The sequence below is a fragment of the Cavia porcellus genome, unplaced genomic scaffold (genome assembly GCF_034190915.1).
Source record: "Cavia porcellus strain 051 isolate PalLab524CR breed Dunkin Hartley unplaced genomic scaffold, mCavPor4.1 scaffold_10, whole genome shotgun sequence".
Classification (NCBI taxonomy): domain Eukaryota; kingdom Metazoa; phylum Chordata; class Mammalia; order Rodentia; family Caviidae; genus Cavia; species Cavia porcellus.
The window spans coordinates 32,349,774-32,365,327 of record NW_026947493.1 but is presented as its reverse complement, the minus strand read 5'-3'; the positions used below and the strand labels follow the sequence as shown (position 1 = coordinate 32,365,327).

Below are 15,554 nucleotides of genomic sequence, written 5' to 3'. Positions count from 1 at the left end.
AAAGGAATTAAAATGCATTTATGAGCCAGATACACGGAGGAGGAAAAGCAAATTCAAAGCATTTCTTCACTGTGGATTTCTCTGCTGTGCTGATCTATATTATAACTTTCCCAAAGAGACGTACATAGGCAATATTTTTTGTCAATATACAAGAATTTCTCTGCTTTTTAAAAGCAATATGAAAGAGAAAGGAAAGAAGGGAAAAGTAAAAAAAAAATTGAGAAAGGAAGGAAAACTACAAACAAAGCTTTTATAAATGGGGAGGGAAAGGGGTTGAAGGGAAGGCAGTAGGGAAATGGGAAAAAATAATCCAGTTATATCACATACAAGTACAAATTCTCTGGGATGAATGTGATCATTACGTATATCTAAAATGTACTAACAACATCTGATTGAAGGAAAAATACAACAGCATATCTGCTAGAATGAGTGCATCTCAGCACAGTTTGACAGACACTGTGCTGGATGAGATTATTGTTGCTGTTGTGATTGTCCTTTAGACAGCTCAAGGCCAGCCCAACCTTGAAAGAAGAAAACCAGATTCAGGCATGTAATGCGCACCAAATGCCGTGTTTGGCTTCCTAACTCTTCTGCACTCTGACCCAACCATCCTTTCATTGCTAAGTTCCATCACATCTGGCTCTGATTTAAAATGGCGCTGCCAGGGAACAAGGAGATGTGAGGAGCACACCCTGTACTGTCTCCAGACTGCTTCCACCACTGGCAGAAGATAGCTAGGACCAATGTACGGATCCAGAAAGACTGGCCCCAGAGCTCTGTGTCTGGACCAATAATAACTCTGTCCTGCAGCATGTGGGCAAGGACCTGCTGGGGATAGGATCTTCTTCTTTTACTGCTCAGGAGGTCAGAAATTTTATTTTGTCTTTTTTGGACAGGATCTCACTATGCAGGGCAGGCTGGCCTTGAGCTCACTTTGTAGCCCAGGCTGGTCTCAAACTCATAACAATCCTGCCTCAGCCTCCTGGGTACTGGGATTATAGGCATGTGCCATCACATCCAGCCCAGTGGTCAGAATTTAATTTTTTAAAAAACTTGCATTTTAAAGTTAAAAAGTAAACAATATACCATGTAAAATTCAAACAATGCAAATACTTTTAAAGTTAAAAAGGAAAGTCCCAGTCAGGCATATATACCTGTGATCCCAGCATTTGGGAGGATGAGAAGGATTATCACAAGTTTGAGACCAGCCTGAATTACACAGTAAGATTTTGTCTCCAAAGAAAATTAACTAAGCAAACAAACAAGTGAAAAAAATCTGGACGAATAGATTAAAAAATAGATTTAAACAAGCATTTAAGGAAGAGTTAGATGTACTGTCAATTTTCTGTTTCACTGAACAGCTTTCTCTCGACAGCTTCCGTGTCACTGCATAGGTGTGAACTATTTATTTCTTATTTTTAAAGTCTAGTTTATCAAGGGAAAATTTATATACAACTAAATTCACTGTTTTTTAGGAGTACAATTTGGTGAGTTTTGATAAAGTACATAATCACTCCAATCTAAGATAAGGAACACTTCCCTCACCTCAGAAATTATTGGGATGGGGGAAAGAGGGGCTCCAATCAGCACTGTCCTCATATTCCTGACCCCTAACAAGCACACCTGTTTTTTTGTCTCTAGTTTCCAGAATGCTGTATGTATTAGTCAGCTTTTCACTCCTGTGCCAAAATACCCGAGATAAGCAATTTAAAGGGAAGATGTCTCAGTTATTTTTTCTCATTTTACTTAGTTCACCATTTGTAGAGGTTTCTGTCCACCTGGCTTCAAAACAGAGTGGCGAGCCAGAGGGAAATCGCAGAGGGACGTCACAGAGGAGAAACAGTTAACAGTGTGGCAGGCAGAAAGCAGGAGGTGATGAGCAACAGGCAGTGGCAGCAGCAGAGGCAGAAGCAGCAAGAAAACAAAACCACTGTTGTATTTTATCCAGGCTGCCTGCCCTCTGGGTGGTGCCTCCCACACCCAGGGTGGGGCACCCTTAATCCCAGCATCACACCCTAGATCCAGCCATCTCTGGAAAGCCCCACATATCAGTGCAGAAGTGTTTGGGAGACATCTAGATACAAGCCATAGCATTCTGTCCCTGGCCCCTCCAAGACTCCTGCACATCTCTTCTTACAAAAGGCGTTTATTCCATCGCCACTATTTGCCAGTCCTAGCAGTTTCAGCATTGCTAAAAAGGCCAAGTCCAAAGTCTCCTCTAGGATTTAAGGCAAACTCCTAGCTGCAAGCCCCTGTATAAATGAAAAGAAAGTTAAACACTTCTAACATTCAGTGGAACAAAATGAACGTTCCCATTCCAAATGGACTAGAAAGGAATTAAACCAAAGCAAGTCCAAAATTGAACAGGACACACATTACACCCTGTAGTTCCATGCCCAGCATCTAAGGTAATATGTGGCAAGACAGGCACTCCAAAGGACTTGGGTGGCTCTGCCCCTACAGCACTGCAGGTGGTTGCAGCTCTCAGGGACTCTCTCATTTCAGCTTTGCTCACTGATTGCAGCTTTTCTCGACAATCCATGTTTCTGGCTTCCCTAGCTTTCTGGGTTCTCCACTGCACCTTCAGCTTTGCAATTACAGCTTCACACACTGAGGGAGCACTCTGCCTGGCCTCCCAGGCCTTCTTCTAAAATCTGGGTAGGAGCCTTCTTGACACCACAACTCTTGCATTGTGCATACACCTAAAATCAGCACCGTGTGGATGACACCAAGGTCTACTGACATCTGGAACAGTAGCCAGGCCTCCTCTCTTGGCTGTAGGGATCCAGTGCCTGGATTTCTGTGCAGTAGGAACCAAATCCTAGGCCACCATCATGCTGAATGTGGTGCTCTGGGGCATTCTTCTTTTACCTTTGCAAATCTGAGGCTGCAAAGGCTAAGCACTGCTGATTGTTGCGATGTCTAAGCCATTTTTTCTGTTGTCCCATTCCTTCTCAGCAACCAAGTTCTCCTCTTGTCCATCCCTGCAGTTTGCAAGTTTACCAGAGGTTCCTTTCTGGCCAAAGTCACAACATTTTAAATCATTCTGCTGAACTCTGCTCTTGATCTTCAACATTGATTTTCCTAAAAGGCCCCAATAGCAGCCCTGCCACTACCTCAACATTACTGCTTTAAAATTTCTTCTGCCACATTAATTAGTCCACCACACTTAGTCTCACGCAAAGTCTCTGGACATGAGCAAATTATGCAGGCAAATTTTCTAGCGAAGCATAACACACATGGATTGGAGGTCAACAGCCAATGCAATCCTTCTCAACAGAAATTTCCTGAGCCTGTTATTTACCAGCAGCATTTCTATCAGCATTTTGGTCTTTGGAGCTCTGGCCAGAATCTCCATCAACTTCAGTTCTCCACTTATTTCAAATCTTTCCAAACTCTTCCTGCAAGCCAATTCCAAATTCTTGTGAACCACAGCAATGACCCTGATCCTGGTACCAAAATCTGTCTCAGTCAGTGCTTACTAGAGAAGCAGAGTTAATGCAAAATATATAAGAATTTACAAGATTGGCTTACAGTGGCCACCTACACAGTCAGGTATGGAAGAGTCCAAAAGGTTTGTCTGTGCACCTGAGATTTGAAGGATCCGGTTGAAGGCCTGGAGCTCACTGTAATGTCCCATGTGAGACTACATCAGGAGGCTGAATGGTCTGAACTGGGAGCCAGGAGACAATATCCAAAGTGAAATTGAAGACTGGAGCAACCTTCCTTCCTTATTTCCCTGTCATACCATGTAGGAGGCAAGCCCATTGGTTGCTGTCAGTCACACCAGTAAATCCCATCAAGTCTCCATAAATCTCAGCCAGACCTGGAATTGTGCTGATCTAATTTAAGTAGGTGTTTCTTACTCAGGTTGACACAATCAGTTAAGTATCACAGAGGAAAAGATTTAATTTGGCTCATTTTTTAGCCCATGGTCACCTGGTTCCATTGGTTTTGGGCCTATGGTGAGGCAGAGCATCACAGTGGAGAGCGGGTGGCAAAGCAAATCAGCTCACATCAGAGCAACCAGAAAGAAGAAAGGGGGCAGAGAGAGGGAGGCGAACCAGGGACAGAATATGTCATGTAAGGCATACCTCCAGTGAACTCACTGCCAGCACTCCTGATCTTTAAAGATTCCACCAGCTTCCAAACATACTATCAGCAAGGACTAAGCCTTTAACACGTGAACTTTTGAGGGACACTTAAATTCCAAACTATGTGATCATATAAATGACAATACACAGTTTGTAACCAATTGTTCTAGAAACTTGCATTCAGTGTAATGCACTTGAGATTCTTCCATGTCATTTGTCTTGCTAATTCATTTTTTGGGCCAGGTTATTTGCATTGTATGCATGTATACAACTTGTTTAAGCGCTAATGGCCATTTGAGTTGGTTTTGGTTTTAGCAATTACAATAACATAACTATTAACATGTACATGTTGCTGTGTGGATGAATGCTTCCTTTCACTTGGATAAATGATGGAGAGTAGGGTTGTCAGGTTGTATCATACGTGTATATTTAACTTTATAAGAAAGTGCCGAATAATTTTTCAAGTGGTCACTCCACTTTGCCTTCTCTTAGCAAAGTGTGGAAGTTCCAGTTGCTCCTCAATGCTTGGTACTTCCACTCCTCTTACTTATAGCCATTCTCATAGGTGTATCGTGGTATTTCACTGTGGTTTTAGTTTACATTTCTCTGATGACCAATGATGTGAGGATCTTTTCAAGTGCTTGTTGTTTATGTATCTTCCTTGGTCAAGTATCTATTCTCGTCTTATTTTTTATTTTGAAGGGAATAAAACAAAGCAAAGCAAAACAGAACAAAATTGGATTTCAAAAACAAAGCAGAAGGAAATCCCCCATAATTGCTATATTGCATATTATTATCCTCTAAACATGTGCTCAGACTACCAGCTTTAGGCCTGCAAAGTCAATCAAACAATACAAGCATTAAGTTGTTTTTGTATCTCAGTTGCTATCATCCCAGCCTATGTTTCTCCAAACCAGCCAGTTGCCTGCCGAGGTAGGGGCTCTTGTCTCCCACAGGAGGGTGAGTGTTGGCTTCTTAGTTCTCTTCCTGGCCCAGATAGCTACCGCTGCCTCAAGAGAGGGGCAGGGTCTGTTTTTCTTATTATTATTGAGTTGTAAAAAGCATTTTATTATAGGTACAAGTCTTCAATCAGATGTATTTTGCAAATATTTTTTCTAGTTTTTTGGTTTGGATTTTCAATTTAACATTATGTTTTGAAGAGCAAAGGTTTTAAAGTTTTTATGAAGTCTATTTTAACCTTTAAAAAAAAGATTTATGCTTTCAGTAGCCAATGAAGAAATCTTAGCCTATAACAAGTTCAGTAAGATTTTCTCCTGATTTTGTGTAGAAGTTTAATAGTTTAACTCTTACATTAGCTTTCACTTTGAGCTAGTTTTATACATGGAACAAAGTAAAAGCTAACCTCATTTCTGCTTGTTTTTGTCTCTGGAATCCAAGTTTTTCAGATCATTTGTTGCAAAGCCTGTCTTATTTTTTATGATATAATATTCCACCGACTGACTTTCCCAAGAATTATTCCACCGATCTTATGTTTATCAACAGTGAGGTTATTTCCAAGCAGAGGTAGTAATGTATACCCTGGTACATAAGCCACTGAACAGTAAATGAGTATTCCTGTGGAATTTCTGGGAAAATGAAACATACATTTTAACTTTAAGAGAACCAAGGAATTTTTCTCCAGAATGCACTCCCACTAAGAGGTCTGAAAGGGAAAGCTCTGACATTGATTGGCTTATTGGTGTGAGCCTTTCTCAAATATCACATAATTTCCTCCTGGACAAATCTAATAGCCTGCATTATTAGATTCTGAAAGAGTCAGAGCTCTTCCAGGAGGTTTGAAGAAAGATGGTAATTACTGCCTTGATCAGTTACGGTAACCTCATAAGAAATGGATTCATAAAACACATGAGGAAATGGAAATGTACTAAGAATTATTTAATAAATATTGGGGTCTTATAAAACCTCACTTGCAAGGCCTCCCCAAAGAGGATAAACTCCTGTAGCAACTTGGTATCAGCAGTGATTTGCTCTGCAGGGGCCTGAGTGTACACAGTTTGCCTCCCTATAAGAGAGAGGGTCCCAACCCTCTCATTCCCTGCCCTGTAAACCTGCTGTGGGGGCTGCAGCACCAACCGTTAACAGAATTGAGGCTTCTCCTCATGCCAGGCCCCAGCCTAGGCTAGCAATGTGCATGGTGTACATGCAAAGGCCAGGAAAATGCAAGTCTACAATGTTAAACTTACATACTTTTTCTACTGTTGTTTCTTTTTCATCTTATCCAGTGATCTGATTCCATCAAATTAACTGACACTGTTAAGGATTTGTTAGATGACCAAGACTGTTCTGGGGGCCTCCAGAGAACCCAGGGCTGCGGACATTCCCTCATCTTCAGTGATATTAACACAAGCTAAATAGCAACACAAGGAGGTTTGTCGGGCAGGGGTATTGTTTATTTGTTCATTTGAGACATAGTCTCTCCATGTAGTCCAGACTGACCTTGAGCTTCCTGTGTAGCCTAGGCTGGCCTTGAACTTGTGGCAATCCTTCTGCCTCAGCCTCCCAAGTGCTTAGCTTACAGGTGTGCACCACCACACCTGGCTTGAGGAGGTGAAAAACAGTATTGGAAGATGTCATAGGTGGAACCTGTTGACTTATTTGGGCCAAGTGTACAATTAGTGGTAAACTCTGCTGAGAAAAGGAAACATGCATGCAGGATTTGTGGAGGGGGAATCTAAGCTGGATGCTGAAAATTTGGGTTCAGACAGCAAAGTATGCAGGAATTACCTTTCTCTCAGGTAGTCTGTATCTTCTCCAGGCCAGCAAAACCCACAGATGGGGCTGTTCGTTCCAAGAGCCTGAGACTGTCCTGATTGGGTTTGGCTGATAATCATAGCTTCTTCTGCTACATGTTTTGGGGGCAGTAAATGGGGCACCGCCTTTAAGTTGTCCATATATTTTAATGTACCCCAAGTATATTCTTGATGCTTTTTAAAAAAACCAACTCTGTATTAGTTGTCTATTGCTGCATAACAAATCACCTAATACTTAAAGGTTTCACACAGCAGTCATTTGATTTCTTTATGATTCTGCAATCTAAGCTGCACCTCGAGAAGCTCTTCATCTGGTTTCTGCTGGGGTCACTGGCTGCCATCATCTGGAGAGGTGAAAAGGTTCAGTATCCCAAACTGTCTCACCCAACATGTTAGTGCCTTGTCAGGGGAGGTCAGAACAGTGAGAAGCTGATGGCATCCCTCTTTGTGGCCTCTTTAGTAGTCTAAATTTTGTTTCATGTGGCAGCTGGTTTCCAAGAAAAAGCAAGAGCAGAAGCTTCCACGCCTTTTAAGTTGTAGGCTAGAAATGACACGCCATCCCTTCAGTCCCATAGGGCCTGCCCAGATTTGAGGATGTGGAAATAGACTCCACTTTCTGCTGGGCAGAGAGGCATGCTCTGCTGGGGATATGAGGGGTTCTTGTGGCCATCTTTGCATCCCATCCACTGTAATTCCTTCCACTTCATTTGTGGTATCTCCAGTTCCGGTTCCAAGTTCTAATTCGTGTGTGAGTCATCCTGTGTTACCTCATATAACCTCTCCCGAAACTTGTAAGGGGAACAGGCTCTCCGCTTTTGTTGTTGTGGTTTTTTTTTTTTAAATAGGAAAATTGAGACTTAGAAAGGTTAAGGAATATGTCCACCACCACTCAGATCTGAGTTAAGCCCAAGTCTGGCGCTGGAGCGTTAGAGTATGAATGCGCATCCTGCCTACGCCAGCTCCACCCTCCCCAGCGTGAACATCACTGCTCTTTTCTCAAGATTGTCCACATCAGGGCCCAAAAACTTCCAGACTATTTCTGAATTAACTCTTGTGATGCACTGGGGATGTGTTATGTAAGTTAAAGCAGACTGAACAACTCTGTGGATTATTAATTAGTTTAGTAATTGTAGGGATCTCTAAAATCACCTTTATAAACCCATAGAGGGTGTTCATTTAAGGATGTAATAATTTTTATTTGAAGAATATTGTCTAGTCAAAGCTCAGGTTAGTGATTCTATAGTTTAATAACTATTCGCTTTTCTACCCATTTATGGTTTTCGTTTATATTTGCTTTGCATAGAACTAAAGTTTGCAGCTTCTGGCCAGGTGGGTAATCTCAGCTACTCAGGTGTCTGAGGCAGGAGGGCCACAAGTTTCAGCCAGTCTGGGCAATTTAGCAAGATCTTGTCTCAAGGTAAAAATTAATAAAGGGCTAGGGGTGTAGCTCACCGGTAGGGTGCCCCTAGGTTCAGTCCCCAGTAACACACACACACACACACACACACACACACACACACACACCTTCTAAATAGAGCAATTTTTTTTTCATAAGGAAAATTGTTTGGAAATATACGCTCCTCTTCTTTCATTGGATGATGAAAGAAATAATTCAAGGTCAGCTTTACTTATGGCACCCAGTAGGTAAAACTGCCACAGGCAGAGGGGTTCGGCTCCACGGAGTTCTGTTTGATTCAGGAGAGTCGGTTCTGTGCTGCCGTGGGACCCTTCAGCTCTAGACTGGTAGATGACAGCAGGTGATCAGTTAGTTAGCAGTCCCGTCTGCTTTTGAGGACAGCTAGTGCACATGTGAGACTTGGCTGCTTTTCCATTGCTGCTTCAACAGCCACTTACCTCAGTATCCAGCAAAGAGAATTCTGACATCTTCATTTTAATGTGGGCATTTGATCCAGTGCTTCTGATAAATATAACTCTGTGTAGTACGAAGAAGGTTTAATGGGAAATGGTTGGCATTCTTTCTGGGCAAAGGCATGAGAGAGGGAGGGGAGGCCGGGAGAGGGAGAGAGAGAACACAAACAGCTTTGGAGACAGAGCAGAGATAAGCAAGGCTCCGCAGCAGCCCAGCCTCCCGGACTTGACACTTGCCAGATCTGGCCAGCATGGTTGTCCTGAATCCGATGACTCTGGGAATTTATCTTCAGCTTTTCTTCCGCTCTGTTTTGTCTCAGCCGACTTTTATCAACAGCGTCCTCCCGATCCCAGCAGGTAAGTGGTGGCAACAGCTCTCCTTGCAGCTGCAGCCGTCTGTCGTCTGTCGGGGAGCAGGGGAGGAAGGCATGTTGTTTGGCAATGTGTCCTGATATTTTAGTTGTTCCATTCTTGGTGGACAGAGACTGGGAGAGCGAGGCCACCCTGACCACTTCCTGCCACCTGAGCTTGTCTTTGTTCAAACGGCTCCTCCTCTAGAGTCTCTAAAATATTGTTTCTGCTTTCCCTGTCTCTTCTCCGCATTTGCTGCATGATTTCATTTTGGTCAAAATTTGGAGGAAATAAAAAGAGATAGAGAATTTCAGGTGAAAGGGAAGTGCATCCCAGATGTTTCTATAAATATCTCTCTGCCCTCCCCAGGCGGCTTGACCTAAAGGTGATGTTACCCAGTAAACATAGTTCCACCCCGAGCCTGACCGGGACGATTTCTTGAAGGCCAAGAGGATCTAGCTGACTGTGGTGGGGGCCACGGGCCCTCTGCAGCCTCGGGGCTGGGCTTTGTGGTTCTCGAGCCCTATCTGCTTTCCTGTCATGCTTCCTTCCCGACCGAGATGTCCCTTCAGCCTCAGACAAGCCTCCAGACAAGGCATCTGGAGATCCTGGGAGGGTGGGGGCTTTCCTGGGAGAAGCAGAGGGGTTGCAGAGGGATTGCATGGCCAGAGCTGGCTGTGTCTGAGTGTGGGGCTGGGAGCCTGGGCAAGGGGCGGGTCTGCCGGCCTGACAGCCTTTTCTGAGGGCATCAGACTGTTACCCTTGTCCTGCCTGATCTGGAGCAGGGGAAGTATTGGGTTACTGTTGTGGCTTCTTTTTTAAACCTTTCTGAGGAAACTCAAATGTCTTCAGAGGGTGTGAGGGAAGCAGGCAGCCCAGCCCTTGCTGCCTGTGCCCTGCCCATTTCACCTCAGCTGCCCCTGCTCTCCTGTCCCTCACGCCTCCCAGCCTGATCCGGAGCACCTCAGCTGAGCCAGAACTTTCGCTGACCTTGCCTGTGAATCAGGGAAGCCAGAAACGCAGGCAAGGGGCTGTGTCTCTGAACATAGTCCCTGCTGCTGTCCATTCATAAAAACAGCTCGTTGGCAAGTGGAGCTGCCAAGGGCCGTGAGCCCCAGAGCAGTGACTGAGGACCAGTGTGAGGCTAATTATAAAAGTGTGAGCAGAGCAGAGGAGAAGGGAGGATCTAGAGGGGATACCGGCCAGTCATGGGGGCAGACGGGAAAGCTGAGTGGTGATGTCACTGAAGCGTGTGTCCACATGCCCTCACACACTCAGGCTGAGAGTGCCAGGCTGCTTTGGGAACTGGACAGGTCATTATCGTTTATTCAAAAGGGAGGATTGATAGTTAATTGATCTGCTTTAATGGTTCTTCATCTAGTTTGGACTGCTGAGGACTTCAGACTTGGGAACTAAGGAAACTCAGTCTTCTGGTTCCGCCCCTGCTTCTGGCGGGCTCTCGGACCCTGAGGAGACAGAGGGCGATGGGCTGTAAGCACCATGTGGGCAGGGACTGGGTCTCTCCTGTACATTTGCTCTGTTTCCCAGAGTCAGAATAGTGCTGGCACAAAATAGGTGTTCCTCAATTATCTGGTAAATGAAAAAAAATACAAACTTTTCTCACTCAGGTGTGGTGGCATATGCCTGTAATCCCAGTCCCTCAGGAGGCTGGTGCAGGAGAATCCCAGATTTGAAGCCAGCCTGGGCCACCTAGTGAAACCCTGTCTCAAAAGTCAAACAATTGTTTTCAAAAAAGCTAGAGAAGTAGCTCAGTGGCAAAGCACTGTTGGGTTCAGTCCCCAACCCAAAACAATTTTTTCACATCTGTAGATTGTAATTCACCAATAATCTTGTATTATTTGGTCTAGATAGAGCCAAAGTGCCCGGGGAGTTCTAAAAGCTGGAGAGAAAGGGATCTCTGAATTTACTCTGGTGAGAACCCTGCCTCAGTATAGACAGCTTTAGGGAAGGAGTTTCACAGCTTGTGCTCAGATGAAAAGATCTGAATGCAGGGAGCATTTTCAGGGATGTGGCGGGATTAAGGGAACAAACCAGCAGAAGTAAGGCAGCTCTAGTTTAGCGCCTCAGGAAGCCTTTACCATCCTGTGCTCGGAAGGGCGGGAGGAAGGAAAAAGGAAGATGGATCCCTGGGAGATTTGGAGCTGTGAAGGAGAAGCCACCAAGCAGGAGGGTTGGTTGCAGAGGAGCCCAGGGCTGGAGGAATGGAGAAGAAATACCTTGAAGAAATAACCTCCTCCTGTCCCATCCGTCTACTGACAGTGCCCCCTGTTGGCCAAACCTGACCTGACGCGAGAGGCGTGGGGCCCCTTGCTGTGGACCCTGAGGGGTCAGCCTTCAGGGCACAGGGTTCAGGGGAAGGTGAGGTGTACTATAAGCCACTCACATAGCCACATAACCACATGAACTTTTGATGAGTTGCCAGTCTAGATCTTCAGGTCAGGGATGTGATCCTCAGACATTTGGTCAAACAATGGGGTAAAACAAGCTGGAATCTCTAAGTTAACACTCAGTTTAGCAAAAATATCTGTTTTTTCCTGTAGAGTCACTTGGATTTGTCCTTTTTACTTCATCACCATGGCCTCAACAGAACCTAGTTCAGAAATGGTGAGGCCTTGAGATGGAGCTACCTCCTCACACAGGATGAATTTAATCCTTCTAAAATATTTTGTAGCAGTTTGGTTTGAAATATTGTATACTCAGAAGCTTGTGAGTTCTTATTCTTTTAAAAGAGATTCTTTTAAAAGACACTGAGATGGGGTCACCAGGAACATCTTTTCATTCTGCCCACCATAGCTTAGCAAGCACCGGCTGGATGCCTGGTGCTGGGTTAAGTGTGAGGGGACACAGCCTGGAGGGTTTGGCTGTGTTCTGGAGGCATCCACAGTCTGTGAGCATACAGGCGCTGCATGCCCCTGGAGGTGGCTGCGATGGGAGAAGGGCTCTCGCAGCCTGTGGGTTACAGTCCCCTTCAAGGTGAGACCCACTTCCTTCCATCCAGGAGGATTATTTTCCACCCCCCTCCCTGAATCAGTGTGTGCTACCTGGAAGTCCCACTGCTGGGTCCCAGAGGAGAACTAAGAAGAGAGCAGAAAACATTACAAAAGCCAGCACCCATGCTAGGAATCCCAGCACTGAGGCGCATGCTCTTACCATTCGGAAAACTATCTCAGACTTACTCCAAGCCTGCTGACTCTTACTTTGAATCCCATTCTAACAGGCTCCAAGAGCAGGTGTCTTGAAGTATGGAGGATTAGGAATTGCACAGTAGATTGGGAAGGGAGGAGTCGCTGCTTGAGATGGACTTCTTGGCCATAATAACAAAAGGCAGCTGATAGGCTTGATTATAGGAGAAGTGATTTTAAAAACGAGCACATGATTCTGAGATTCAGAAAGAAGAGTATGTAGCAATTATCGGTAGATAACCATCGAAGGCATCACAGTCTTACAGCTCACGAAGTGGTTTTCATTGAGTTGATCCTGAGTGGTCCAGTAAATAAGAATTGTTCAGTTTATTTTGCTTAGGATATAAGTATAAAATGTATCTTAGAATTCTTTTTTTTTTTTTTATCTGTAGCGGGGATCGAACTCACGACTGCCTGCTTGCAAGGCAGGCACTTATGCCACTGAGCTAAATCCCCAGCCCCTATTAGAATTATTTCTAATGTACATGGCAACTATTAAAAGGGTCAGGAGTCCTAAATTTGATTTATGGTCTTAACCGTTTACCAGGTAGTAAACCACCTAACACTGTGGCTGAAAACCACAATTACTTATCATTGAAGCTGATGTGTTTGTGGGTCAACTAAAGGTCAGTCTATGAAGCCTGCATTTGAATGGCCCTGGCTGGGCTCCTCTGGGGGTCTGTGAATAGTCAGAGTACATTTACGGGGTGACTCAGGAGTTGCAGTTTACAGAGTGTGAGGCCACACACCCAGGGGTGCTCATGTTTAAGGAGGGGCGGATCTCCCACACAGTGCAGTGTGCACTGGGATGGCTGTGGGATCACTCACTTTCCAGGTGAGGAAATGGGTCAGAGAGGTTAAGTAACTTGCCCAGGGTCACAGCTGATTTGCGAGAGAGCTGCGGAATCTGCCGGAACCCTTTCACCAGGAGAGACCCCATCTGCTTATCGTGATACTGGGTGTTACAATCTTGCAGAGCGCCTTCATATCCTCTGGAAACTCAGTGAGTTCTTTGTTGTCCATTGCCTCCTACCTTCTCCTCAGGCTGTCAATGTCCAGAGCTCTAGCAGAAAAGTGATGATCGCCTTATAGTAAGTGCATGACTTACCAACTTATCTTTCTTTTGCTGATACTTGCACTTTCGTGATGACTAAAGATGTAAGCTAAAGGAAGCTGAAGAGTACTCTAGTGGGATGGGTTTAAACTGCTGGGTGCATGGAGTATATTGGGAGCACCCTGTTCCTGGGGTAATCCCACTTCACAAACCTGTGGAGGCACTGTGAGCCCACCTACCCTGGGCCCACACAGAATATGTGACTTCCTTCTTCCAATACAAGATTTCCCAGGCAGGTAGGGGTTCTCCAGGTGATGTTGGGGTCCAGGTCTCAGAGGCTGGATGGTGAGAAGACCCAATTCCAGCCCTGCAGGATGAGGTCATGTGGAAGGCTGTGACTCTGTCTGAGCACTGTCATCTTCTGTTGACAGTGATTCAACTCCTGAGTCACCCCTGTTGATGGAACCAGATCAGCCATTTTGTGGCCTGATGTGTAGCCCCCCACTCCTCTCCCTGGAAACCAGCCAGGCTGCCACTTGGGAACCATCCATGTCCTTGGCACTAGATTATGGGCCATTTATTTGTGTCTGACGCTGATCAGCTGTTGTTTAATGTCCCGTAATATACTTGGCAGCCATCTCCTCTGATTCAGTTCCCCATATTTGCTCTGGGTAATAAAATCAGAAAGAACTCTTAAGTCAGAGGGCTCGCTGGGGGTCTCAGTCATCTCACCTTACCCCATCCAGGCCTCTGCATACCCCTCCCTCAGCGCAGACACAGAAGTATGAGAAAAGCGCAGACACCCTTTACCACTGAGTCACTGCTGTCTGCTGCTTCCTAGCCTGCTTCTTCAGACGCGCAGCCACATGAAAACAGCACCACTCCAGAGGAACAGAGAAGAGAGCTCTCTGGGTTCACTGAGATACTCAGTAGGCTGGGATCTCGGTTCCTATTTGCAAGTTCTACTTGTGTCCTTCCTGTGATTGGTATGGATTCCCCAAACCTCTCCTTGTACAAAGCACTTCCATAGCTACAGTTGTATTTGTTCTTCACCGCGCCTCCTCCTGTGTTTGGAGGTCCTGGGTTTGAATCCTGGTTCTGTTGGTGATGAGCTGTGAGGATGATGGGGAGGATGCTTCCTGGCAGGGAGCCCCACGCTCCTCATCTTTCAGATGGGTGTGAGAGCCTTAGTTTTATGGTATCACTGTGAGGATTCACTAATGCAGCTAACATTTAATTTGTGCCAACTGTGTGCCTGGATGTTGGTTACAGCAGGGAGTGAACAAAAATTGCCCCCTCCTGAACACACGCACACCCTCTCCTCACTGTGAGATGAACTTGGCCAGGCCGGCCTTTGGGGACATGCCTCTAATTTGGTGGCCTTTATAGTATGAGGGATGGGGACTGCTGAAGGGAGGGAATTTTAAATTGTCTTACTTGCTGAACTTAAAAATTGGATGAGTTAGCATCTGTAAGTATATTACTGATACCTCTTTGTAAAGAAAAACTTTAGCCTTTTGAAAACCCAGGCAAGGTAGCAGTTCCAGTCCCACCTTCTGGTATGGTGACACTCTTTGGCATACCAGAACTTGGCTCCAGCTCCTAGAGTTACAGCTTATATCTAGACGCCCCCCCGCAGCCTTGTGCACTAAATGATACAGGGAAACAAAACTCCCAACCTACGATATGCCCAGTATGAGTTCATATTCTCCAAAATCGAAAAATGAATTTTAGGAACAACAGAGGTTAAGAGCAGAATATATCTACTGAGAGAAAGCTTTTGTCTGAAAGACAAAAGGAGTCCCAAGTGGGTTGCCAAAGACTGTGTCTTTTCTAGGGACTTTTGCAGAGTAAAACCATTAGGTGAGTCAGGTCTAAGGTGAGGGAAAACGGGAACTCGCCAGGTGGGCATGAGGTGGGACAGAACAGCGGTGGGTCAACCAATAAAATTAATTGCTCAAGTAAAACTGATTAGATTCGGAACAAATGGAGAAGTGGGCATGTGTAATGAGCAGAGACTCCTCCCATAGTGGATTGGGATGGTGACTCCTGACTTCTTCAGGGTGACAGAGAACTATTTAGAATATCAGTCCTTAGGATGTGGATACATTTGTTTGATCTTTTGTCTCGAGGTCTGGCCCCAAGTGGGAGGTGTGTATCTCCCCTACAGTTGCAAGGTATCTGGCCTTCTGTTCCAGCTCCTTCAAGGGCC

General features: G+C 45.1%; 1 protein-coding gene across 2 annotated transcripts in view; it reads left to right on the top strand.

Annotated features, from left to right (window-relative positions):
- Positions 1 to 8,502: 8,502 nt before the first annotated feature.
- Positions 8,503 to 15,554, top strand: part of Colq (collagen like tail subunit of asymmetric acetylcholinesterase) — a 64,080-nt gene continuing 57,028 nt past the window's right edge. The window contains exon 1 of one of the 2 annotated variants that reach the window (XM_063257202.1): positions 8,503 to 9,091. In XM_063257202.1, coding sequence (XP_063113272.1) covers positions 8,986 to 9,091 — 106 coding nt within the window. In that variant the 5' untranslated portion in view covers positions 8,503 to 8,985. The remainder of the gene's footprint in view (positions 9,092 to 15,554) is intronic. The other variant, XM_063257201.1, reaches the window with a different exon arrangement.